This window comes from Oxyura jamaicensis, chromosome 1 (genome assembly GCF_011077185.1).
Source record: "Oxyura jamaicensis isolate SHBP4307 breed ruddy duck chromosome 1, BPBGC_Ojam_1.0, whole genome shotgun sequence".
Lineage (NCBI taxonomy): Eukaryota > Metazoa > Chordata > Aves > Anseriformes > Anatidae > Oxyura > Oxyura jamaicensis.
Window position 1 is genome coordinate 6,168,336 of NC_048893.1, and position 27,873 is coordinate 6,196,208.

The following is a 27,873-nucleotide window of genomic DNA, read 5'->3' on the forward strand; positions in this document are numbered from 1 at the left end:
AATGCAGCTTCTGCATGGAAAACCCTCAGAAAACGTGTCTGCCCTAGTATGTGTGATAGGGTGCTTTTGACTGAAAAAGCCTCTCTGTTCACCTCATTGAGGTAGCCAGTTTCTGGATGACTTGCTCTGTTGTGTGCTAGGAGGGCAGGATGCTGATAAATCTAATTTTCAGAGGATACAGTCAGCAATTACCTATGTGAAACTCAGAAAGATGTGTATTTGTAGGTAATTTTCCACTTGGTCCTCACTGTCCTAGATTTAGGTACTGCATGCAGAACTGGGGCTCCTACACAACCTATTTCCCAACAAGACATTGCAAGACTAAACCCACTCTGGATCCTGGCACCAAGAGGCTTAGGGGGATTCGAGGAGCATGGATGGCTGCAGACCAGCCTGGTGGATCTGACCACCCTCCTTGCCAGCCAGATGAGTCAAGAGGGTTGGAAGCTGCACACCTACATGCCTGAGCTAATATGTGGTTTTCTAGTAGTGTTTGCAGGCTGGTTTGTGGGCACAGAACCAATCAAAGCCCAAAGCTTTACCCAGCTCTCAGTTTGAGGATTTTCCTTGAGCTGCAGTAGACTTGTGCTGCTAACACATCTCGTTTCTGTTCTCATTAAAAATACAGATTTGTTTCTATGTAATTCAAAATTAAGTTTTGGAATTGTTCTGTAGCTATGCCTCATGTTTGGGCACTTTTCCAGAGAAGGGAGAGGTTTCAGGGAGCCATCTGAAGTGCTTGGCCATGCCTGCAGGCAGCACGTTGAACACTGGCTGCTGCTCACTCCCTGTATTGCAGTGCCTACAGCATCCCTCACCTACCACCAACCCATGCCAAACATTGGATTTGTGTTTTAGGAAAACCAATTCCTTCTCTTGACCCAGTGAAATGCCACTGTTTTGAAATGCCATATCTGTTTTGATTTGCTGGAACAGGCCCCCCAGGAAAGTGGTCACGGCACCGATCCTGATGGAGTTCAAGAAGTGGTTGGACAAAACTCTCAGAGATATGGTTTGATTTTGGGGTGCTCCTGTGTGGAGGCAGGAATTGGACTTGATGATCCTTATGGGTCCTTTCCAACTCAGGATATTCTGTGATTCTGTGATTCTGCCTGTGTTGCCTACTTTGGCATCTCAGTTGCCCGGCTGGGATGAAGATCCAAGAGAGGCTCAAGAAGGCTCCATAAGGGCATTCATTACAGTTTTAGCCATGAAGCACTGCAGAGGCTTTACTGGGCATGCAAGCATTGCAAAATGAAATATTTTGAAGGCCTCCTGCTGGCATTTGTTTGGGGGATGCAGGCGAGGGGTGGGAGTCATAAGGATTTATGCCAAATTTCATCATGCCTCCAAAGCATGGGAGTCTGCCAAAGAAAACGTCACTTCACTGGTTATGTTTTAACATTGCAAAACAATTACTCCCGCCATCACCTTGTTCTGAAAATGGCTCCTTGTTTGTGGAAAATCTTAGTAAAAAGAAGACTTTTGCAGCAAGCAATTGCTAAGAAGAAACCCCCAACAGGGTCATGATGCCACCAAGCCTGTCTATTGGAAAACCAGCCAAGTCACCAACTCTTGGCCCACCAAGAGATGGTTCCTTGGAAAGGAGGCATTGCTCCTGCACCACTACATCTACATTTTGCCTGCCTCCTGAAGTGTGATGTCCAGTTCCACCTGGAAAATCCCTGCCGGGGTGACTTGGCCACATTCCTCCAACAGCCAAGGCAACCAGAGCCAACAAAGCCTCCCAGCACAGCACCACGTACTCTGGAACAGGCTGTCCTGCTTGCTCTGTTTGTTTTAGGGGATTAGGAACATGCCTAAACCCAAGCACATGTTGGAAATGACATTTCACACGTAAAGCAGTCTGGTTTGGAGGGAACTAGCAATGTTTCTGTGATTAAATGAAAATAATTGGGGTTAAATGGGGAGGAAAATGAAATTTCCTTGCAATTACTTAGATTTATTGTAAGAACAAATGACATATCTTGTCAGTTTTATCTCCTCTACACAGTTTTCCCTGTATATTTTTTCTCTCCTTTCAGAAATTAACTTAGGCTCCTTTGCCTCATTAATGAGAGATTACCTAGTATGGTGAGAAATTTTGTGTATAGGAAGTGGGCTTTACTGATGCAACTCTGAATTGCTGATGTGCTCTTCTGCTACAAAAGCTTTTTCTGCTAAAACCCAAACAGGATAACATATGGAATTCATTCTCTTCTCAATGGTTTTGGTGTTGAGAAGCAGAGAAAGCTGCTAGTGTCTTCTGGTCTCCATAAATCCTCCTATACTACATGGTTCTCCTTGAGCTACACACGTAGAGCTGTTGAATCAGAATAATGTTTGTGATTTTATGAGGAAATAACACAGCTTCTTTGGTGCACCCTGTTCTACAGACATCCCCTTTAAAAAAAAAAAAAAAAAAAATGCAGTAAGAGTTCTTCCTATTGTTCCTATTATAATATCTAAGAACATAAGGTGTTCTTTGGGCCCAGAGCAGCAATAGAAGTATTCCGTACAGCTCTGATGAGGCAGAAAATTAGAAAATTTTAACCAGTAACTGAAATAGCACAACAGAGACCCATGTTGGAGGTGATGGTAAAAGAGGAAAATCCCAAGATTTTCTCTCTCCTGTTGCCTTGAGTCATTCTTCTCTCTCAGTTCATCTCTTCTGCAGCGTGGAGTCCTGGAAAATATAGTTGCTTGCCATATGAAGCTAATCCAGATTTTGGATTTTTCTTGTTTCTTCTCACTTTGTATTTCCTATTAGATGCTTCTTTTGAGGTGGGGTATAACTGCCCTCTGCATCCCAGATGTGAGCATACCTCATATTTAGCAGTGTAATGCTGATCTCTGTCCCTTTCCTAATGATTTCTACCACTTCAGCTGCTTTTTTTGATTGAGTGTTGAGCCAGTGTTTTCATTGAATGGTACGGAGTGACCACTTCATGATACTAGACTGATCCAGCTAATGGAGTAATTGATCACTGACTTCATTCAATGATACTAGGTGGCCGATGCCAGCTCAGAGCATCTCAATTCATGTGAAAAAAACAAACAAACAACAACAACAAAAAAAGTTTTTTCCCCCCATGGGTATCCTTTCACATTACCTACATTGCATTTCATTTATTTTTGTTATCAGTCACCCAGCATCGCTCAGCTAATTCTGCACTTCATTACTGTTCCTACTCATTTGCTCTCTGGCTTTGCAATTTGTTAATATTCATTTTTCTCATTAATTTCTTTCTGTCACTTACTGGTCCTTCAAGAAAAAAAGAATGATTGAGCCATGAGAGCATCCCTACATTCCTCCACAGTTAACACAGAGGCCAAAAAGCCCTTCTCTGCCCCCAGTTCTGGCTTCATCTGCTCTGGAAAACTTTAGCACCAGCCCTGCAGATACTCTGGCATCCTTCAAGCCCTTGATGTGTTTGCAAAAGCAAATGGTAATAATTTATAAAGGATCTTTGAACTTCTTGTGTTGGGTGCCTCATTTCATGGTGTTTCTGACCAATTGTTTCCTCATTGGAGGGCAGTGTCTGCTCTCTCTTGCCTCCCCACCTCCCATCCTCCTTTTTTCCAGCATGCTCTTTGGGTTTGCCAACTCCCTCTGCACTTCTGTACTTTCACCAGTCTCTCGTGGGTAGCTTTTAAACAGGAACATACCCAGTCATGCCCTTTGCATTAATCTGGGAAATAACAAGAATTTATACCCTTTTTTTTTTTTTTTTTTTTTTTTTTTTTTTTCATGCATTTCTGGTTTAGCTGGTTATTGAAATAGCTGCAGAGTGGATCTGAAAATTAGCATCTATGTCAGACCCTATGTGATGAGTCCCAGTCTGGGTGAAGATGCACAAACTCCCCTTCACACTCATGCTTTCTGCCCATCAGGCAATCAATGGTGACACTCTAATAGCATTTTTATTTGGGCTTGGCATCCCCTATTACGTGTTGAGAGAGTTACCTTGTGATCTGATCTGACTGCTAGTCCTTATCTCTGGAAATGGTCCAAAATTAAGGAGGAATGAGCGAGAAAAACCCACAGGGACACACCCTTACTTGGTTTTGTACTCAGGGGAGACATTTTGGGTAGTGTTTGGATTTTGTATTTGGAGGTTTTGTTTTCGCTTTCTTTACAAAGTGACAAAACTCTCATGAGACTGACAAGGAGAAAAAAAAAGGTTTACTTTTTTTTTTTTTTTTTTTTTTTTTTTTAAGCTAGAGAAAGAGCAAAAATAGGATGAAAATTCCAATCTTTTCATCTAGACACAAAAATATCACCCCAAAAAGAATGTTTTTCAACATTGTGTTTGGAAAATTTGTAAGAATAGCAAAGGTGTAGCTATATTAATTATACTTTCTCAGCTTTATAAAAACATTTACAAAATATAAATGAATAACAGAGGGAATGCTTTTATTAAAAAAAGAAAAAAAAAAAAAGGAAAAAAAAGGAAAAAAAAGGAAAAACATTTAAACACAAGCTTTTAATACCTATACCAGGAAAAACAGTGAATTTATTCAAACAGCAGTGTAGAAACCAGAAACAAACAAACAAACAAAAAATTAGTTATTTTCCTGTGGATTGACATTTCAGAGTTAAAATCTCTTGATGGCTTCTAGGGAAGCCTTAGGTCTGTAGTAGTTCTCCGGAAATAGTGTTGCTGACTACAGCACAAAACAACTCAAATTGTGCTGATTTGGTAGGCAAAGCCTTTGAAACCAGTGGAGCTTTTGGAGGAGTCAGAATCTTAAGAAATGCAAATATTATTCCAAAGGGGAGGGGGGAAGCTCTTTTTCCAAAAGGAGCAAAATTGGAAGGCAATTAAATTTTGCAGCATCCTAGAAGCCAACACAAGGCTTAACTTCTGAGCACAGCTTGGACTGAAGCTCATAGTTGAAAGCTGATATGGGCTTTTCCTAGCACAGGGATAGTTAAAGAGTGGTCCAGCAGGGCTGCAGCCTGGATATGTTCTATTTTAAAATACTGAGACACAGCATGGAGACCATGCAGCGATCTGGTAAAGCGCAGAGGTTTAGGAGCAGAGAGGTGGTTTGCACGGTGTTGTTTCTGAGGACTTCACCTCTGTCATCTGGATTGGTCCAGCTTGTATAAATTGGGTTTAGCCCTGGCAAATTGTCAGTGTTCCCTGGTGCTGAGCAAGGGCTGTCTGTCCCTGTCAAAAAGCATGAGGCATATCTACACCTGAGGCTCATGTCTGGGGTATGAAAAACTATTTTGTGAAGGGAAGAAACACAGAAACTACTCTTCCACCTTCCTCTCCTGACAGTGCCCTGTTATGAACAAAGGTTGTTTGACTACCAAGAGCAAAGACATGCTCTGGTACATTAACACAGCTGAAAAAATATGTCAGCCATGGATACTGATGCCTTAACCTATGCTGCCTGAGCAGAAGTCAGTTTGTAAATGTCTAATAAAGACCATGATGGATTTTTTTTAAATGAGATAACAAAGAAATTGGATTTACTTCATATTTTAAGAAATTAGACTATATCAAATGTGTAATAAAAATATTTTCTATAGGATTTTAAAATATATACATATATAAACTACCTTAATTTTTAATGCCCTGTTGATATTGATGTGATCTCTACAGTATCTAAACCTAACTAAATGAGGCTGCCCAGCAACCTCCGTTATACCTCAAACAGTGATTACAAAACTTGAAGCCTTGTCCACACTGTAAATGAAACCTGCTCGAAAACAGGATCTGAAATTGTTTCCTGGGCCTGTAATAGTCAGGCTAAGTCTGACTGCATGAGCTGGATTAGGCCTTAGACACAGGCCCAAATTGAGGTGGGTTCCAACTGCGTTGGGTGGGCAACATAGAAGGCAACTGAGGGAGTTACTGTGACTCTTAAGGCACTTCCTGGTAAAATGAAAAATATTAGGTATTTAGTTTAGAATATTTAGGGATATTTAGAAACAGTCTTAAGACAAATTTGAACACATCTGCATTTCTTTTTGAATAGGGGCCCAAACTGACCATGCGTCCTGGACATAGCCTTTGCTCAGACACGGAAATATAGACTTTAGTCAAGCTTAAGGGAAGGGGAAAGCTTGGGGTCGTGATGGAGCAAAGAGCATTTATGCCTGCATCCTTTCTACAGCATCCATCTCCATACATCCACTCAGCCTTGCTGGCCCAGTCCATGTGGAGCAGGTAAGAGAGCATCAGATCCTTCCTAGCAGAGCTCCTGTGCCTGCAACGGCCCATGGGGCAGAACAGGCACTTTTATCACACCCATCCCACCACAGGCAACTAAAAACTGGTGACAGAGGCAGGGGGGTGAGGACTAAGAAGCACCGTGTGCTTTAGACTACCATCTAGCCCTATGTCCACCCAGGACACCATGGACTTGGGTTTGGGCAGTTCCTCCAACACCTAGATAAATCCAATTTGCATTCCTGATTAATTCCTAGCACCATGTCTAGAGCAAGTTCAGATTCATTTTCCTTGCAAGGTTTGAAGCACAGTGTAGACAAGGTGTGAGGGCCAGATCCTGATCTAATGCAGGCAAAAATTGTCATCATCATTGGCCTGAGCACTTACCCTTGCATTATACTTTAAGGTAGGTAGCATGGGAGTTCTCCTGCTTTAAAGAGTTAATATAGGGGATTTGACCACCTGCAGAGGAAAGTTTCTCACTGAGCTTTCGGTTCATCTGCTCCATGTGCCTGGTGTTTTTCCTAGCTTGCCGGAGAGACCTCTTGACTTTTTTCACCCGATCTCGCAGCTGTTTGTTGCGCTTCTCCAGCGTCGCCACCTTCTGCTGCAGCTTCTTCACTCTGTCCTCCTCCTCAAACAGGGCTTTCTGCACCGAGGAGCACATGAGCTGGGGACAGCAGAAATGAAATCGAAACAAAAAGCTTATTAAAGTAAGAGTTCACTCAGGTGTTTATTGAAAGACCTCACAGCTCTTCAAAAGTAGAACAATTTTTTTTGAAATTCTACATATTTTTTTTTACATCTGTCTACTAAAAGCCTCATTTTCTCTTCTGTATTCAGATAATATCCCTAATTGTAGCTTTTAATAATACCAGTAGTTCAAAATGACTTATGTGAGCTGCTTTGAGAGACCTGTCAAGCCCATTGAGGCTAATTTAAATTTAAGAAGGAAGGCTGCCCTATTCATGGTCTGAAACCAGAGTTCAATCCAAGGCTTTGGCACTATCAGAAAACTCAAAACTAGATTCAGCTCAGAAGCTCTTCAGAAACTCCAGATTTTGACATGAGCCTGTCCCGTGTTATCTCAATGTGTGAAATAAAGTCAGAACATTCAAAGCACAGTTGTTTTTACCTTTCCCAGCATGGAGTTGCCTTGAATACTTGCTCATTACTTGGGCTTCTTTCAGATGAAACCTTAAAGCATAAAATCCCAGCATTTCCCAGGAGCATTCAAGATCCCATAACTTTAACAGACAACGAGGAGGAGCCTCAAGGTGCGATCAAGGACAGCCCCATCAAAAAGTCTGATCTAGAGTAGTGATCTTGGAACCCAGCTCAGGCTGACTTGCCCCCTTCTTTTTTTTCCTACAAAAAGCATCCTGAGATATTTCATTGTGCATGTGGGATTTCCCATACTGGTGTGCTATGGGGAAAGGCAGTGTCTTCTGCTGAATTTGTCTCCTATATACATCTAGATTTTCAGTGTGTGTTTCAAGTACTCCTGGAACCTAGATGGGCTTTCTCTGGCAGAACATTTGCAATAGTCAGGAAATCTAAACAAACAAGCAAATCCTCACTGTGATGATGAAGGATTACATGTTTCTTTCCATCTTCCTTTGTAGTAATTTCAACTAAAAGTTGGGGAGGGAGCCCACTTTGATGACTAATGCTTCGTTTGCTTTGGAAACCCCCAGCAGCCAAAAGCCATGGCTGGTCAACACAGCAACTGCGTCCAGTCACCATAAGCTCTTGTATCTTGTGCAATAGCACCACAAGGCTTTGCTAAGAGGGAAATGCTTACCCTGGTTGCCCTCTCACCAGGGATCTTTTATAAATGCCTGCTAGGAAGACAGGGAGTTGAGACTGAGATGAAGGCCAGAAACTGCATGACAGAGGAGGGAATTTGATTTTGATCACAGCACATTCCAAGAGCTATTTGAAAGCAGCCAGCACCCCTTGGCTTCTGTTTGCCAAACCCTTGCAAAACTTCAAGTAGACCACTTCTTGAATTTAAGTCCCTACACGGGAGAGCACTGTTAGGAAAAGATGTTTGCTGGGAAGACAGGAAGTGGAAACGCCACATCCTGAGGGACTTTTTGTGTTTTTCATTGCTGCACTGATAGGCATGGTGTATTACAGAGTCCAACACAGGGTAACAGAGAATTCATGCACCTGAAGTGTGCCGTGGTATGAACCCAACCATATCTCATCTACCTGGGCTGGCTGGGGGGAATGGTAATATCTGATGGCTGACATCAGGGATGGCATTAGCCTCACCTAGAGGCACTTCCAAACCTTTGAGGTTGGTCCTCTATCTGCAGAGGTAGTACAGGTGTACAGAGCCACTCAGAAACTTCTCAGGTATCATCAGAAAACCTGCCAGCTCATTTCCTTATGCCATTCCTCTTCCAGATCTTGACTTTACAGCCTGAAGCCAATAGTTTCGTGCTTAAATCACCTGGAGATATCCAAAGAGATCACTGGAACAACATAAATATACAAACTAAGATACTGTCAGACACACAAAGCTTTGCTTAGCAAAGGGGCAAACAATAGGAAGAGCCCAGCCCTGCAATCACTAGCTGAAAAATAAACTCCTTTGCTCCTTCTGAGTGTGGAAAAATAACAAGATGGGGTCCTCACATTCTCGCCAGCTGGTTACAAATGGCATTTTTCCCAGAGCTCTGCACTAAGGATCATGTACAAACGTGAATGCCGTCCTACCCCTGCTGTTACTGCTGGAGCCATGGCTCAGATGGATGCACTCAAGTTATTTTTAAGTGGTTAGATCTGGTGCTGAGAGCTGTGCAACTGTGGCAGCATGGAGCTCAGTACAGCCTGTATAGCTAACTAGGAATAAATAGGTGAGGAGTTAACCCACCCTTGGTCCATGCTACTACGCGGATACTTCTTGCTTGCAGTCAGCTGAGATATACCCGTGTTGCGCAGTCCTTCCTATGGAACATATCTACAGGCAGGAATTTCACACCCTATTTTCTCTGGTCTCTTGAAACCATAAATGTGCATAGTTTGCACCGATGACCATAAAGATCGAGCTTTAGTCCAAAAGCATTACAAAAAATTACAGAGTTTTTTGTTTTGTTTTGTTTTCCAGTCTGCAGCTGTCATTCCCCTTGCCTTTAGCAGATGTGCTTCGACATAGATATCCAAGCTGGCACACAGTTCCTTCCTTTCATGCAAAGAGGGATGACAGCAAGCATCCCCCAACCTGCCCGGGCTGGGCAGAAGTGCTGGCAGCTCGGTGGCACAGAGAGAAGATGTTGAGAGTTCTACCTGGTGCCCCTGAAGGGAAGAACAGGTCTGGAAATTAATGGACAGCTGATGACTCTTATTCCCAAAAGGTATCAGCAGAAGACAGTTAAGCAACAGGTCTGAAATGCTGCAATTAGCACGGCATACATGTCCACAGACCTGGGAAATGGAGTGAAAGACAAGGATATGACTCTTCAGACAAATCTATGAATTATTTTTTGAGGTTTCCTTCTCAAGTTACATTATCTAGTGATCTATGCAAAATTTGTTTATCCTGAACATTTCTGTTTGCTTGTCTGCTTGTTCCAAAGTTATGTCGCCAAGCCATTCCCAACAGTGTTTAAACAAATCCAGAACAGTGGTAGAAGATGTAACAAGAAAGGTAGCACAAAAAGAACCATACATGTCCTTAGGATTTAGCCCAGACAGCCTACAGCTGTGACATCACAAATTACATATAATTCAGTATTTGTCTGAAACATCCTGTCACAAATACACCCAGTCTTAAGTCTCACCACATCTAGATGATTTATACATTCTGTCCATCTGCCAAATACATCAGCACTGTGTTACATCAAACTGCTTTTCTGAGTGTCACATTACAGGCATGTGAGCCCTTTACCAAACGCCTTGAATTGCCATATGTATAAATTTCTGACAGACACACACATCTGCCTTCTATAAGCTTCTTCAGAACAGGACAGTGACAGGAAACCCTCCGTGGACAGGGGTGTGATGGGGGTGCTCATCTACCCTTGTCCATCTGATTGAAGTAAGTTTTGCAGAACTCAAGTGACTCAAAACCAGGCGGTGACCACCACAACTTTCCTTTCATTTACCAAACGGAGAGAAGTTGGGTTCTTGCTAGCTTCTAGTGCATGCTCCCTATGGACAGCACTGGTGCCCCATTAACTAAGTGTCTTTCAGTTCAGGTCTCATTATATATCTTTCATGTCAGCCAGAATTTTTGGACACGGGGTGTCATCAGCTAAAATGGTAGTGGGAATGTCTTTAAAAGCATGACAGGCAGGCCTGATCTCCTCTGCATGGATGTGATGTTTTTACAAAATCTGGGCATAGGCCGCATTGGTTTCTTGTCCTCAAATCTTCTTCCAGACCCACACTGTTGACTGAAGCAGTGTCTAGCTGTGCTTGTGCTACCATGGGATGCTTCCTCAGCATCCCAGACCCAGCACGGCCCCAGCACAACCTGTTGGGAGTGTCCAGTGGAAGAAACAAGAAACAAGTCCCTCTGGAAATGCAGCCCAAGCGCAGTGGGTTGGCCAGCACAGCTCCTGCTCTGCTGCTGAGCTCCTCTGTGCTGCACCCCAGCCTGCTCATCACATCCCCACACCGCTCTCCTCTCCCCCTTCCCTGCCATAAATCTGCCCCACAGAAAAGGTAAAAGCTGTCTGAATTTGCTGCACATTGTTCCACTGCTCTTCGCTTTACCAATGTTAAAGCTATATAAAGTATCTTAACTGGAACCTCATGCAGCATGAAGCACGTTCCTCCATCTCTCTTTGTCTCAGCACAGCAATAATTCATGCACTCTCTCAAGAGGGCCTTGGGAGCCAAACATAGCTCTTTATTTTTTTTTTTTTAACTCCACCAGGATTTATTTCCCCAAAGCCTTCTGTGTGCTCAGCAAGAAGGGCTCTGTGCCCTGGGGAAACTGATATGGATGCGACACAGCTCAGGCAGACAAACCTTGCCTCTCCTGCCTGGAGCAGTCCCCTTTGAGCCCTGCCTTGCCATTGACAGATTTCAGACTCCGAGCATCACTTTCTCCTTTTGTTCAGCCCCTTTGGGCAGGCTAAGTGAGAGTGAGCATGCTGGACGGACAGACAGACGGTGCGGTGAGGGATAGGAGGAGGGATCTGGCAGTGGAGGGTATGGGGTTTGGGATGGAGTCACTTAACCTCCAGTTACCAGGGCTTTTCAGCCAAGACTAACACTTCTGCTGAAGTGTGGAAAAGCCCCTGTCAGCACTGTTAAACCATTGTGCTGGATGAAGCTCAGTTAAACCACCCCTGCTTGCTGCAAGACTGCACCTTTGAGAGACACTGAATTAGGGTCCTGGGGCCAAATCCAGCATCACTGGCATTAACAGGGATGAGTCGAGGTTTCCCTCTAGCACTTCATATGAACCACCAAGATGCATTTGATCTGGACAGAAGAATAAATGGTGGTGGCTGCTCCTGCAGGGACAACCGGGTCAGCATTTGCTGCGGGAGGTGTAAGGCTTGTGGCATAAGCCAGTAGTAAAACCAAGCTCTTAGAGGTAAGGACTTCACTGGGGTAATAAACACTGCTCACAGGGAGCCTCTGCCAGGCTACATCCACCATGAGGTGTCCTGGCACTGAAAACGGTGCCTTTCTTCCCCATTCCACTGCCCAGTAAAGGCAGATCTTCACTTTAAAACTCTAAGTACCTTGATAATTTGCTCATACTGAGATGGATCCCACACTGAGGCCCACAAAATGGCAGCTGGCACCACTAGCTACCTCAGGGAGGCTGCCATGGCTGCATAAGAGTAGTTTTCTTGGAGTTTGGAGAACATTGCCCTGTCCACAGTCAATCAGGATGTTTTAAAATCAACCCTGTTAGTTCTGATCTGCATCAAACTGTTGCTTGGTGGAAAACCACCTGAAGAATCGCTCAAGGGCCTGCAAGGGCAGCTCGTGGCCTACGCCTCGGCAGGTCCCTTGGCTGCTGCTTGGCCCTGACATTCCCCTGAGCAGATGACAGTGGCCCATCTCCCTGGAAAATAGGAGTGGTGTTTACAAGCTGTGACGTAAGGCCTGAGTGCCAGCACCTCCACCAAGGCACCGGCTCAGCACAGAGGACGGTTCACTTCCAGGGAAGAGTGCTTTTCAAAGGGAAAAACACCCACAACTTAATCTTTTTCTTCTGATCTCTTTTTTAAGCTGAACAACAGATTTGTTTAAAGAAGATACTTCCCCGTGATGAAGTATTTTGGAAAACCAGACCTTCCTCTCTGGCAAGGTGTCTGAATTTCTGGTGGCTCCTCGTCTGCAGTGGGTATGGCAAGCATTTATTTTAAAACCCTTCCCTTTGCCTTCAGACTTGGAGCCCTTGCATCCCTGCTCCTATATTAGGTATGGTTTTGGAGGACACAGGGATTAGGATGCACTGGAGAACTGGTGAAAAGACTTTCAGTGTTGGAAGTACATGGATAAATGTCTCTGGCCCCAAAACCACAGAGGGAGCATGGCCTGGGCTTTGCTTTCCCTGGATACTTTGAGCCCTGAAGCCTGAGATGCTGCTAAGGGGGAAGAAGTGAGGGTACCAGGTGACAGTCTGACCCCATCCCTTCTGCTGTAATTGGGGATGGTGGTGGAAATGCTACTCCATGATATGCCCTCTGATCGCTGCCAGCGCCCAGGAAAGGACCAACCACCTCATTCCCTATTTTAACAAAGGAAAAAAGGCGATCATTTAAAGGGGAGAGAAACCACACTAACCAAGAAGTCAGGAAAGGAGGAAAAAAAAAGGTGCAGGGTATGAGCCAGGCTGCCTACCACAGGCATTTAGCTTGTGCCAAGTGAGCAGATAAGTCAGTCCCAACAGTAAATCCCTAAATTCCCCACACAGGAACCAGGAGACAGAAGGTCTCCAGAAAGAGAAAAATAAATCAAGAGGGCAGGACCTCACCCTGGGGGCATCTCCAAGCCCCTTCCCTCTCCTCACTGACCACGCAGGCAGTGCAGCGTGGGCGAGGGATGCACACCAGGAGCCAGCCGGCTGCTTTTTCCAGTTGCTCCGAGGCGGAGGGGCTCTGCGCTCGCCTTGTTTCCTTTGAAAGCATTCCTCCCAGCGATTCGCCCAAGATGCCACAGGAATGCAGCAGTGAGGGAGGGGAGCAGCAAAGTCTTGTGTCTAAGCGGTTTAACAGGAGCAGCCGTCGTCATCCTCCTCCTCGCTCCACTGGAGCTACAGAAGCAAAGGCTGAGCACACGAGCATTGGGCTCAGCACTGGATTCAGTCCCACTGGCCCCATACCTTGTGCTTTCTGCATTTCCAGGAGCTTCACAGCTTTTGATATCGCTCCTGGCTCAAGGCTGGGTGATGGTTGGGTGTCCAAGATGGGGCAGGGCTGGGGGCATGCAGAGGGTCTTGCAGCCATCCCAGGGGTTTGGCCCCAGGGAGATGTGGTGCCACCTCTCCAGCCTCTTTGCTGAGACCTGCATCCTCCCTCTGTGACTTCCTGCACTTACAAGGAATTGCATTTGCAATTTATATCCTGCAATCCAAGGCAAAGCAGCATCTGTTGTGGTTCCTTCTGAGTGCTGTCACAGGTGGTAGATATTCCCAATACACCCACCCAGTTCCTGGGGAACACGGTGCAGGTATTGATTAAACTGGTTGCTTACAGGTAAATGACACCAAAATGTAAAGTGCACTACCCAGCTCAACGTTGCTGAGCTTAAGGAAAACTATTTAAAGTTAAGATTAATTATATTTTGAATAAGGAAAACCATGTCTTTTCTCTGTTGCTGGAAGCAATTCAGGTGTTGAGAATGAAGGGGTTTGTAAGTCTGTCCCACAAGCCATGATGCATCACGGATTTCTGCATTTCGCTCTGCCTAAATTCTGAAAGCAACTGAGTTGCTGCTTTTGCTGGTTGGGTTTTGTTTTGTTTTGTTTTGTTTTTCTTTTTTTGTTATCATTTTTTGTCTTGAAGGTAGGGCTGCAGTTTCAGCTGGGCTTCAAAAATCTCTACAAGACTTTTTTTTTCTATTACTCATACAGAAACTTTCCGTTTGCACAGCTACCAAACTTTCCAAAACTCACAACCCGCTTTAATTTCCAACTCAGCTTTTCCCCATGCAGTATTATTAGTATCACAATAAGACTAATTACATATGATATGCCTAAAGCTACTTCGCCAACATACCTTTCCCCAAGCGTATTGTTCTCAAATTGAAAGTTGCTGCATGACCGTGTCTCCAGCTAAACTTGTTTTCCTTGGCTTATATTTCAATAGGATTAGGTCACTATTCCCCCTCCACACACAATGAGTTAATTAAATATCAATGAAGGGATACAACAAGCAAGACCCAAGCACAAAATGTTGTTGTGTCCTTCCCTCTCACTGATGGCAACCCAGGGACAGGAGACATGGCTGATCAGAGCAGCACAGCATCTTATGCATTGCTCCTGTTTATTGAGATGTCAGTGTTGATTTCTGAATGAGCTGACCTCTGCCTCGTGCTACAACAGCTCCTAGAAAGTTCATTTGATTTAACAGTCCTGTTAAATATGCACCCTTATGTGACAGGATAACAGCGAAGGAAGTACAATATATTCAAATATACCAGCCCCAGATGTAGATGGAGCTGAGAACCAGCATCAGCTGGTGAGGAAACATGTGTACCTTTACCAATAGTCATTTGATTAAGAATGATATTTGTTTAGACAAGGGTTATACCTGATTTGGGATGTTTAAGCATGACATATGTCCCTGTAATGTGTTACAGCTGGCAGGAGTTCCCTGGAGGCCCTGGCAGAGGTGACTGGTGCTCTGGTGTGGTAGGTGCTGTCTGGATGGCTGTAAACTCAGGCTTAGATTAACCATGGCTCTTAGGGGTACAAAATAGGTTGGAGACATGGGTGGTGGAAGGATCAAGGTGGCTGAACCAAGACCTATCAGCTGTGTATGATCTGCTGGTAGCATTTGGTAGCTGTGGCAAATGCTTACAAGGGCCCAGCGATGCCACAGACACCCAGGGGAGAGGTGGTCAGTAGCCACACTGGCCCCTGACCTATTCAAATCCCTAATTCCCCATCCACAGTCTCAATTAGGTGTTTAAAAGGTCATTTATTGCACACAGAAAGGAAGGTCCTTGTATCATTTTTTGCACTCATACAGCACGGGAAGGATAAGCACAGGAAAATATCCACAGCATAGTCCCCCAAAAGCTTAAGAGAGAGAGGATAAGGTATTTCACAGGAGGTGGGAAGAGATGGGGGTGGGAAACATGGAAACAACATCAACTGAGGGTTCAAATACTTCAAAACCTCCTGTGGGTAAGGTGATGCCAGAGGTACCCTGCAGCAGGCCCAGACCATGGAAGCTGGGTGCCTGCATCCTCTGTGCTGAGAAGTTAAAGCATCATTAAGGCACCTCCCAGCCCCAACTCCTCTGCTCCCCCCATCCCTGGGGCTGGCTGCTCCCAGGCAGTACATATATAAACCCTTGTTCCTCTGTCACTTCTGGGTCTAGCTGGAGAAAGAGAGAAGCAGAACAAATCCCAGCAGGGGTCAATGTGTGAGCTCATTGCATTAAATGTCATCTCACACAAAAGCACAGAAACAGGGACATTTGCTGGAAGTGGAGTCCACGTCTCCTTCCCATCACATATATCAGACCCTGGGGAAGTTTAATGCACAGGAGGAAAACCCGTGCTGAGAAAGGCAAATGTTTGAAGTTACTCAACATCTATAAAAGTCATGTTCCCCTATAAGTCCCTCTGCTCTGGACATTTTGGCTTCATACTTCACATAAGCTGCTGCTGCTCAGCTGCCTTTACAAACAGATAGGATTTCCTTGGCTGTAGGCTTGGCTGGGAACCCTGCTGCTGCAGGAAAACTTCTGGGTTTTGAAGAGCAAAGGCAGGTGCCCCTGTGCAACCTGCCATCTTCTGGTGTTGCTGGAAAGTAGAGGTGTCCTCATATCTCCTCAGCATCCAGAGGAATTGACAGAACCTTTTTATTTCATTTATCAGATCACCTGGGTGTAGGAAAGCAGGGGGATTGAAGAGGGAATCCTGAGACCTGCATTCAGCTGTACTTGATGCATCCCTTAGGAGAGTCTTTGCTCCACCCTGCTTCATCTAACCTAGATCCCGAGCAGGAAATATTGGTGTTACAGGCTCTTTTGACAGTCGCTGGAGAGAGAGAAAATCCTCTGGAGGATGAGTCAGAGAATCTAATTTAGAGCAGGGAAGCAGGCACTGGAAACAGTATGGAAACAACTCAATTCCTGCTGCTGCACACAGCTGGAGAAGGCAGGAGCAGCAGAGGCTCTACCAAAGCTCTTTCCTGTAAGCAATAAGAGATCTGTGAAACCTCGAGAGAAATAGCAGCAATGACTGAAATCAGTCTAGACAAACAAAGCACAGGGGCTTGACAAAGGACATCTGCATCTGCAGAGAGCGGGGCAAGCTGTCCTGCCCCTTTGCCAGTGAAGTCCCTTCCTCAGGACCCTATGGGGCTTTCTGAAGGGTTTTTCTCTCCTCCCCATGGCAGGCTGGGGACAAAGCCAGGTGCTGGCTCCTGAGCTGCTCCACCAGCCCAGAGCAACCAGGAGACCTCAGCAAGGAGCTGGTGGTGATGGAGCAAGTGGTGACAACACGCATACACATGGCAGAGGACCAGGCTCAGTGCTAATCCCAGTGCAGAAAAGCCACAGGCTCCCACAGAGGTGAGGCTGGGGGAAGGAAAGAAAAAGGCACAGAAAAACAAATATCTGCAATCTGCAGGCACACTCTGGCTAACATCAGCCTGCAGAGAGAGAAGCTGAGGAGGCAAAATGCCTTGGACAGTAATCAGCAGCTCCAAATAACAAACTCAGAGCACTAACATCTGGCTAATGGGACCTCGCTGCTGCTCACAGATATTCCCGTCCCACCGAGCAGCTCGGAGCAGCCTGTCCACAGCTCTGTCTGCTGCGTAGGCTGTAAATCCTGAGTGGCCCCAGACCACCCTGGATGTGATAAATGGGCAACAGGCTGCTCTGAGCATGGCAGAGATTGGTAAATGACCAGTCTGGAAGGTGCAGAGATGTAGTATTCAGGGGGTCACCTTCTTGCTTGCCCAGTTTTGAATGGCCCTAAGCATTTGGAGCATTAATTGTCGCTTTCCATAGGAGTCAAAGACTGCTGCTTCGCTCCAGGACAGTTCATCAGATGGGGTCCTGCTCCTGAACCAGTATGTGAATTCTCCCTAGAAATTTTGGAAACTTGATAAACCCCTATCAGCTCCTGGGCAACCTTCTACATGGAAAAGCTTTTCATATGGGACTGGATTCAATGTCCCTGGAAAAGAAGGTCTCCAGGTGAGGGTGAGTCAGGTCTCCCAGTGCACACAAGCATGTAGCCCTCTTCCCAGCCTGATTTCAGGAGGCGAGGAGGAGGACGGCAGCTGCCCAAGTGACAGTCAGCACCAGGCAACGTGTCCCCAATCTGATAGATGCCCTGCGCTGAACTCTTCCGTGCAAGCACCTAAATTATAAAGCACACACTCAGCTGCTGGTTAATGTAACAATGGTGGCTCTCGACTGTTTAATCCTGAGTTAATAATTGTGTTGGGGTGAGATAATTACATAGCAAGTGCTGCAGCTCTGCACAGCGAGCACATGGTGACACCTCTGAGATAGTCATGCACTGGTTTCCTTGGCTCTTTTGTGAACAATTACCCCATGATCTGAAAAATCTTGTAAGATCCCGCTGTCATGTTCACTTACCTGTAAAATATGCTTTTCTACTTGCCCAATGCTTAGGGTCAGGTACCAAATGTGTCCCTGTAGTCTGTGTTACCATTTGGGTATGAGTGTGCATACGAGGGCTTGAGACCTAATTATAAAATTAATTTTCTCTAACAGTCTGAAAATACCGTGGATATTTATTTTGCTTTTCTTACATTCCTCTGACATGGAAGTTATCTGTGCTTCACCAGTTTTGTACTGCATCCTTTTAGCAACAGCAAGAGCCAGGACCAGGACAGCCCCTGAGGGCAGCTGATCTGAATTGCCCCCCACCCATCCAGCAGCAGCAACCTCAGAAACACCAGGCACCATCCACACTACCCCATTTTTTCTAACCTCAGGGTCATAAAAAACAACATCAACAACAAGAAAACACTGTGAGGAACCCAGACCTTCAGTCTACTCTCTTAACTAGCTCGTTTTTGTTGTCTTCTGACAACGGTAATTTTGGAAGAACAAAATTGCAATTCTTGGAGCTGCGTTATCTGAACAGCTTGTTCTCATTAAGCAACACGCACACTTCACACCTAATCAAAGTGGGCAGATTAAATGAGTGTTCTATTCAGAGGAAAGGAACTGGATGTCTCCATTACAGAGAAAGCAATAATCAGCTAGGAGAAAGGCAGTCCCAGTGAGAGCTAGTTTCTCTGTGCTTCAATTCTCCCTCTCCAGAATGGGGATAACAGGAAATCTGCCATTTTCAGAGCTTTCTGAGCTGATATATTCAAAACCAGAAAGGTCTATACTCAGAGTTTGGATGGTACAAGGATGGGAGCAATTGGGGAGCCATGATCTGTGGTCAGATACTTTATTTTCATGCAGAATGGTTTTAGTGCTTCCCTGTTCAAATTTAGAGGTCGAACCCAGAAATCACAATTTTCCATGAACTGTCCTGCTACATGCTGCCAGCCGTGGCATCTCTGTCTCCAGGGATCTGGAAACCCATTTCCAGTAAGGATCCTAGAGAAATCACCTGGCACTGGAGCACACGACTGCTTGTGTTTTCAGTAATTATGGGTTTAATGAATAAATATTAGGAACACAAAATTTGCATCTCTGAGTGTAACAGATCAAGGCATGTAAATCCACGTTATCCAAGAAGGAAAAAATTCTAGTGTGAACGTTTGGGTTGGACAGGTTAGCAAGATCTATGGGATCTGGATGCGTGTTGTGTCACATTCATGACAGACAAGAGGAACTCTCAGAGATGGGAAGATCACAGATCCTGATCATTGGGCACTTCTGGACATCTCCCCATGTGTCTAAATGATTTACCAAGAGTTTGCTCTAAGTCTCTGAAGAGGTAAGGTGGTTAAATGTGCTGAAATCCTGAAACCTTATTCCTTCAGATGCTGAAGAAGGAGAATGAATTGTAGATGATATGGACAGGGCTTTGATCACAGAAGTTTATAACACCAAAAAAAGAGCGATCTCTGTGGCATTAAATAATTATTTTTTTTGTCTATATTTTTCTTCTTAGCTGTAAAGGCTGCCTGTCTGCAGGACAAGGACATACCTGTTCAAGTGAATTAAAGTGGAGATGTGTTGTACAAGTGCCTGGTAGATTAGAAAGGACTAAGACACACTGTACTGTCATTTCATTACCTGCAAAAAAAACACCTTTTTGGGGGGAGCTCAGAGCTCAAACCTGGGCCATTAATCAGCTGGTTGAACACATTGAGATCACATCTGTCATCAAGATGGGACAACTATGCCTTCTGCTAGGTGCATGACCTAACACATTCACATGTTGGCACTGGGGACGGCGTGGATGTGTTCATGCTTCTCCTTGGCTCCAGTAGAGGATGCTAATGGGTAGGTGTTGTAGCCCCAAGAACAAGGTTTTCAAGCATGACCAAAGGGACAACTTCCATCAATTGTGCTCATCAGGACATGGATGAAGAAGCCAACCATCCTTTAGTCACCATTCATCAACAGGGACAGAACAGGTGAGAGCACCTGGGCAACAATGTGCCAATGGTCACACCTCTTCTGTACTTAAAGGTCAGCAAACTAGCTGAAAAGCCAGCTGAAGGAACAGAAGGGCTTTTTATAGGAAGGACAGGAAATATTTATTCTCATTCATCAGCTAAGACACAAATTAATGGAAATTTGAGCTACTGTGGAAGAGCAGGGCAAGAACAGAGCACTATGCCCTGGGAGGAACAAGTAAAGACCTTTTCCTGCAGGTATTTGAGGCCTCCTTCCTTCCATAATGTGATTTAGGGTTAAAACATATAAACTGCAGCACAAGCTCAGCTTGAAAGCCTGGATGACAAATTAGTTTAATCAGATTCCAGTCCAGACAGATCTCCCAGCTCTGCCTTGGTCTGTTTAATCCTGTTAATAAGTAAATTACTGTACTGATATTCAGCACCTACACTTCTCATCGCAGCCAGTGTTACTGAAAGACAATCAGACTGGAGATCTACACTGCTCCCTCAGTAGATCTGTGAGCCATTTCAAGTGCAGAAGCACACACAAAAAAATTGCATCATTTCAAGAGTTTTTCCTTCTATCCACTCCCCGCCCCAGAGGTCCTGCTACTTACTGACATTTCTTTATTTAATCCCTTCCTAAAATAACTTTTTTCCATTGAGAAATTTGGAAGTATTTGGGAGGGGGAGGAGTTGTTTGCTGTTTTGATGGAAGGAAGGAGAGAAAGTAAATTATTTCCTGGCTGAGATTTATATGTCAAGTTTTAGCTTGCAGCCAGGCTTTTTTAGCCAAGTTATAAAATCTGAAGATAATTCCAACTCTCCTCCTCAGTGAATTTTATGAAGTAATTCTTGATATGTGCCGAAATAAAAGAAGAGTTTGTGCCATGGAGGCTTTCAATGGAAATGAAAAAACCTATCCCTGCACAGAAGGAAAGGTTAGAAATGTGTCAGCCTAGGCAGAGCTGGTCATCAGAAAGCAGCAGCTCAACCCCAGGTTATTAAAAAGCTGGTGAACACATTGACAAATCTCACATCTCAAATAATTTGGATGCAAACTGAGAGCAAGGCATAGGTAGCATAGGTAGCTTGCACTTGATGGTGGATAAAATGAAGGTGAGCATCAGGATTGCTGGAAACTTAAGAGCAAATACCTTAAAGATACTCCTGATGTGCTGAGATGCTACAGCTCAACAGTGGTCAGCTGGAAGGTGTTTTTATCATGTCTTCCAGCAAAAGGACACAGAAATCCCTCACTGAGCCTTGGCACTATTGTACTCCTCCTTCCCTTTTGTCATGTTTGCCATGACCGGACGATGTTGGGACACTGAGGTTACCAGAGCCATGGGTGACCAGTCACCGTGGACTGGCTCAGAAGGAAGAGCAAAGAAGCAGCAGAGATGAGTAACCACATCTTGACTGAGACTGAGAAAAGGCTAGGGCTGGTGGCTACATCCACATTAGCAAGCTGAAGCAATAGGAAAGTATCTGCATGCCGAAGCTGAGATTGCTTTGATTTAACATGACTTCTTGACAAAACTATGATGGCTGCTGTTCCCCCAGGTGTTTCTTGTATCTGCATGGCTTGGGAAAACTTCAGAAAAGAGTAGCCCTCACAGTCATTGCACAGCCTGCAATGTAGTCAGTTGCTCACTTGCCTCCTGTCCTTCCCGATGGGCTGGGTCCAGCCTCTTGAAGTCTCTGAGCTGGACTGCAGACAGGAGGTGGTGATGAATGTGCAACCGCTCCGACCCACACAGCTCTAGGATTGTGTAATCCGATTGTAACACAGAAATAGCAGCTGGCAGCTCCCCAACGAGTCAACTACTACAGCGGCTTGCTCTGTTTTTCTCCATGAAGTTTTGCTTGAGAGCTTGAGTGAAGTGGATGGCTGTCTGGGCTCCAAAATAGCCCACCGTAATTTCCCTCCACTCCACACCCTGCAAATCCTTGTGGTGCTGACATTCACGCTCTCCCAGCCTCTCACATTTTTTAAGAACAGTCAAACCAAGTGCTGGGAGAAAGCAAAGCCCGTGAAGCCACCTTGGCTGTGTTTTAATGCCTTCTGGAAAGATCCTAATGCAACACAGACATTCACGATACATTTGCACTTGTAACTAAGCTCTGGCTATATCTGAGCTTGGCTTTAACGAGCTCTCCCCCAAATACCACACATGAAATACAGGCAAAGAGACAAGGGTATTGGTTTCAGAGTTACGTGTGACGGAAGGCTGAAGTCTAGGAGCGAGAAATGAGTAGACACAAGGATTCCCATGCTCCCTCCCATTGCTGCTAATGACTGTCCACGCCTAAAAGCCTGCTTAAATTTGTTTTGATGCTTCATTTCTGAATCAAGTCCTTTACACACAGATGAGCAATGATCTTTAAGTATGCCAACAGGCTAGAGCTGGGCTACATTCCATAAAAGCCACAGATGCTCTGAGCTGCTCAAAAAATGCCAAGAAATTGAGGTTGCCCCCAACCTTCTGCTTTGTGTGAGGGCACGGAAGGTGGCCGATCAGAGGTGATGCTCTGCTGTAGGCTCAGAGTAACGAGTCCAAGGCTTGCCAACATGACCAGGTAGAAATTTGGACAAGGTGACAGTAAGGAGACCAAAAATAATGCAATAGCATCAACAAATTGCTGTTAGTCCAGCAGCCACATGTCAGCTTCCATGTGCCTTTTGAAGTCAGTTGTATCATTGCTGGCTAGGTGAAAGCTCATGTCTTAGGTCACTAATTTTGAAATTGAGTGAAGACCATCAAAAATGTAGGCCACGTCCCTGCATAAGCCTTTGATCACTGAAGGAATGCTTCCCGGGCATTTCAAAGCTTGGATATTCAAAGGCCTTTTCAGGCAGTTAGAATAAAACCGATGTGTCTGTAACAATAATCAAGAAACAAGAAATTTATAGGGGCAATCCAACATGAACACAAGTTGATTCAATTACTCTTGTTCTGGTTCACCCTTGGGTTTGCAGACAGCCCTTTGCCCCTTTGTTTGGCCAAACCCAAACACACGTCTGCTCCAGAAAGCAGTGAAAGAGCTTGTACAGCAATGCTTCACCATTACTGCTTTGTCTTATCAAAGTAGACCGATATTCTGAATTAACAAAGCCACTTTTGTGAAAAAAAAAATAAAAATAAAAATCTGAAAGTGGCTTCTTATTTCAAACTCATTTATTATCTTACTTTTATATGCATGAGTCATAGCGCACAAGGTCTACACAAAGCCACACATAGAAGAGGAAAGAGGGAAGAGGAAAAGGGAAGGATTCCTTAAAAAATGAAAAGGTAGGTAAGTATCTTCCAGTATCATCTCACCTCGATGTTAAATTGCAAGAAGGGGTTATGCACAGTTGTAACTAAAAAACAAATCGGCAGTTCTGAGCTGAGTTTTAAATCGTGGATGGTGACACACTGAATGTAAATGCAGTTTGCCTGGGCTTTAAAAATCCAAGATAAGGAACAATGAAGTTACAGTAATGGCCACAACAAAGCATGTCTGTAGGACCCACAGCTGGGCACTCCTCAGTCTTCGTCCTGCGTCTATGTTACGCATTTAACCACGATAGGCACTGCAGCACACAAATAATTCACACACAGCATCTGTGAGGCCTGTACAAGTCCAGGGGAAAAGGACACAGATGGAAGAAAACCTCTTCTCTGCTGTGACAAATTACAATCAGCTCACTGTTATGGATTTTCCCTGTCTCTCAGGGCAACGTGGTGTTAAGGGGCACTTTTGCTCCTTGTAGTCACTGGAGTTGAAAGCTTCCTGAAGGCTACCTCAAAAATCCCTCTCCCAGTTTCCATCAGAAGCCTAAAAACAAAACCCTGTAACAGCTGTGTGCAGATGTTCTTCCAACATCCCTTTTGACAGTTGCTGGACACCTTGGAGCGCGACGCACCGCCGCATCCCCAGCCCGTGGTGGGTCAGACCTCAGGCTCCTTCCTGCTCCTCTTTTTAACTTCACAGCATCAGCTGAGCTGAAGCAGTTTTCTGGATGCTTTCCCACTTCCTTACTACTTAACAAACAGCACTAAGAGCACGGAAAGGCTCATCGTGCGTTTTTAAAGGAACCTGGGCTTGACAAGCACTACTTGGCTGTCGTGGCTGTGATGGAGATGTATTGGCCTTTGGTTCTGCCCTGTTTTTAAAGCTGCTCTACCGAGTGTTTGATTGCATTTGATGGAGAACTTTGAAAGGCTCCTGTTCTGAAGTGATTTCAGAAGACAGCCCCCACACAGCAATGCTTTTTCTCACCCTGGCTCTTCAGCTATAGTCGAGCTTGCTAAAATGGTGCCTTGGACAACTTCTGACCTTGCTTTCAGGGCTGCTGCTTCTTCATTCCTGCAGTTGGATTTCCTTGTGAGAGATCATGGCTGTACAAGGTTTCCTGTGGCCAACAGGGAGGCACATCACTAAGGATGGGCTTCAGGGCAAGAATTTTGCATTCTCTGACATGTGATGCATGGCCCTGAAAAGCACATTTCTGTTAGCCAGGCTAGAAAGTACCTGAGAAAAACATGCTGAAAGCTCAGGTCCAGTATGGCCCAATGAGAGAAACAAAAATCAGTCCTGTTTAAAACAGATTAGTTTATAAAACTGATCTTCTGGTCTGATTTCCTGTACAAAGTTGTCCAAAGGCATCCCTTGTGCTCACTGAATGACCTCAGCAAGTGCATATCTTTCCTAGAAAAAAGATCCAATGCTGTTCTCACTGATGGGGAATCCATCATGACCCCCGGCAAACTAAAGGAAAGATTAATGACCTACCTGGGTCTAAAAAATGCTTTCAAGTTGGGTTACATATGGATGTATTGCTACCAATTTCCAGTTACAAATTAAAAAATAATAATAATTTTTAAAAAATCTAAAGAAACACAACTCCTGGTTTAATTTCCAAGTCGGGAAATCCTCTCTGTAATTGCAGTCTTCCAGGTAAGTCCCTCTCTCCCACCCACACTCCATCCAGGTGTTTAAGGAGGTTCTGCTTTCCTCTCCAGGGAAATGTGGTAGCCTCCAGCAATCGCTAATTAACACCTTGCTGATCCACAAAGCACCGAAGAACACTTGCTTCTCTATCACTGCTGGCTCCATAACCAATAATTACATTTTTGTCAGGCTGCCAAGGTCCTCGCACACACCTGCACGCTGCCCGCACGGTCGTTAAGAAGAGATTTATAATAATTAATTGTAACATTCCTATCACAAACCTTCCCACCCACTTCCAGCAGTGGCATGCAAGTCCTATAATGGGCATGTCTGATTTCCCCTGCTTGTTAACAGAGTCCACAGCATGAGAGTAAAGCCAGTTAAGATTGTCTTCTCTCTGCATCCTTTGATGCTTTGATTTATTTTTTTTTCCCCGACATCTTAATATACATCTAGGTGAGGAACCGTGCTTTTTTTCTTCTCCTTGCCTGGTTATTTGTTCACGCCTTCATGACTAGTCTAGACAGCCCTACCATTTACGATTTTCCCAAGGTGGATGCTTTCCAAACTGTACATCTCTCCTCCCACTGAAAGTGAGCCAAGCTTCCCAAAACCAAACCTCTTCCCACAGCTCACCATTTCCCTTGCTAGCAGTTGGCTTCCAGAGCTGAAGAGGTGGGAACTGAAGGCTGTGTAAGGTATTCATCACCTCCAGGACTCTTCCCAGTTACCAGAGGTATCTAATGTCCCTGCAGTGTCCCACCAAGCTGCATCCCTCGTGCTGATATTCCTTCCCCCTCCTTACTTCGTGCTAACCCTTGGAGCCTCCCTAGCTGCTAACATTGACGAGCACAGCTTGGGTGTCTGCAGCATTATTTCTCTTGCTGCTCTCGGTGCTACCCTTCTTTGCAAAAGCAAAAGAGCCCTGTTCATATTTTCCTTCTCCCTGATTTGTTTCTAATCTGTTTTGCATTTTATTCTCTTTTTTTTTCTTTCCTTCTTTCCACACCATATTCTGTTTTTACATCCTTCTCAGTTTTCACTTTCTCTCGCAGGTTGCTGGCACCACTGACATCCATCTGCACTTAATCTTTTTTGGGGGTTAAGTCTTACACACAAATATTTGCTTTCCCTGTTGGCACTTTCAGCAGTCTAGGCAAAACTTTGAAATTTCCCTGTGGCAATAGCAGTGGGAGGTCCCAGACAGGCAGGAAAGGGGCTTCACTCCCTCATTCCTCGTGGCCTTGCATCTCAGAGTATTTGTGGTAGCTGATTCCCATCCAGGATAGGACAGAAACAACATCCTTTGAGGTTCAACCATCAAGAACAGTCTGCAACCTTGGATTCTGTGCTACGACAGGATACAGGATAGAAAGCTACACAATCATGAGTGCCATGGAGTGTAAATAGGGACTGACGGCACCTTCCAGCAGCAGAACTGGCTGTGTCAGATGATACAGTGGGAAGCAGGTTCAAAGCAGACGGTGATTCTCAAGAGGAGACTGGACAGCTTCATGAAAGATAAATCCACTCAAAGCCACTAAATATATAGAAAGAATTAAATATATAGAAAGAACTAAGTATATAGAAACTATTTCACGCCAGAGAGTCCTTGAACTGATAACATGGGAGGCTGGGAGATCATCAGGAGGAATATCTCATTATCCCCTTCACTCTCTCTTTGCTAAATACCTGTTCCAGATGTCTGTTGGGTTTCTTCAAGGGGGAAGCGATGGTGGACAGTCTTTCATTGCATATGGAAAGAAAATAAACTGTCACTAGTGATTAATTTCAGCTCTTTCACCGCCAAGCAAGTGGCAAGGAACGTTTCAGTACTGAGGCTCACCTTTGCCTGATAATACGACATCAGGTACTGATGGAGCACCCGCCAGGTGCCCAATGACATGGGAAACCTGGTTTTCACATCATGCTTGCTCTTGATCCACACAATTTGGGTCCTTCCTTTTTACGTCCGTCTTCTTTGCCATCAATGGGAAGTAGGTTTTTGCCAATTTTAGGAGGCTGAGCTGCGAAGAGTCTCTGGGCATGGATATTTTGGCCATGCTGGAGACAGGCAACTGGCACAGAGCCCTTCGTTCTGATCCAATACAACCATTCTCATTTCTTACTAGTTAGATGGGATAATTGTAAAAGCACTAGAGCCCCTTTTAAAATGGGTGGAATCATGAGGGGAACAAGAGTCTGCCAGTGCAAACAATGTTAAAAGACAGAAGGTGGTGTCGGTGTCCCTGGAGAGGTCTGAATGCTGTTAATTTTTAACTTCCTACAAATTTCCTCTTGACAGTAGCAGTTGAGGAAGATTCTAAGAATTTTTATTCCCCATTTTGAAAACCAACCTGTGAATGTCACCTCCCACCATGATGAGAACAGCATGGCTGAGGCAGGCTGCACTGGGAGATTTGTCCCATGGGGCCAAAGCAGCACCAAGAGGATTCTGCTCTTATCAAGCACTGGAATAATTCCTGTGCTTTCTGACCCAAAACCAAGACCCCACACCCCATATACACCCACAAAGCATGTCTTCTCCTTCAGCTTCTCCTGCCTGGGCAGCTCCCTCCCTTATTTCAGCTAGTTCCCTTCCTGCTAACCCAAAGGTTTTCTTTAAACTTTTCCCCATGGTTGGTAGAAGTAGACCAAAAGACACCCTCCTGTGTATGCACAGACACAAAAACAAGTTAGCGATCAGCTGTTGGAGGCCAGAAAGAGGAATGACACCTTTCTTCTGGGCAGCAAGTCTCCTTGCAGCGGGTGCCAGAAAGAAGCTGCCACCAGCTGGGAGATGCAGTGGGGGTGACTGCTTGCACAATGCAACAGCACTTGTGAAAATCCCTCGCAGCTCACTAAAGTCACCCCTTGCTAGCACCGGAGTGAAACCCATCCCTCTGGCTTCCTGACAAACTCATCTCAAGGACTGCCTGGAAGCTGGCTTTGCTTGGCTCATGGATGGTAACTGAGATAACTCAGTATGTGTCGCCTTCACACAAACTTCTGAAAGCAATT

General features: G+C 44.9%; 1 protein-coding gene and 1 long non-coding RNA gene across 2 annotated transcripts in view; one reads left to right on the forward strand and one right to left on the reverse strand.

Annotated features, from left to right (window-relative positions):
• Window positions 1-4,468: 4,468 nt before the first annotated feature.
• Window positions 4,469-27,873, reverse strand: part of CCDC3 (coiled-coil domain containing 3) — a 39,828-nt gene continuing 16,423 nt past the window's right edge. The window contains exon 3 of the mRNA XM_035341202.1: window positions 4,469-6,858. Within this exon, the coding sequence (XP_035197093.1) occupies window positions 6,583-6,858 (276 nt within the window). The 3' untranslated portion in view covers window positions 4,469-6,582. The remainder of the gene's footprint in view (window positions 6,859-27,873) is intronic.
• LOC118175207 lies at window positions 16,660-26,700 on the forward strand. The gene is made up of 3 exons (XR_004754918.1): window positions 16,660-16,915; window positions 25,484-25,588; window positions 26,648-26,700. It is a non-coding gene; the product is annotated as an uncharacterized LOC118175207 (long non-coding RNA).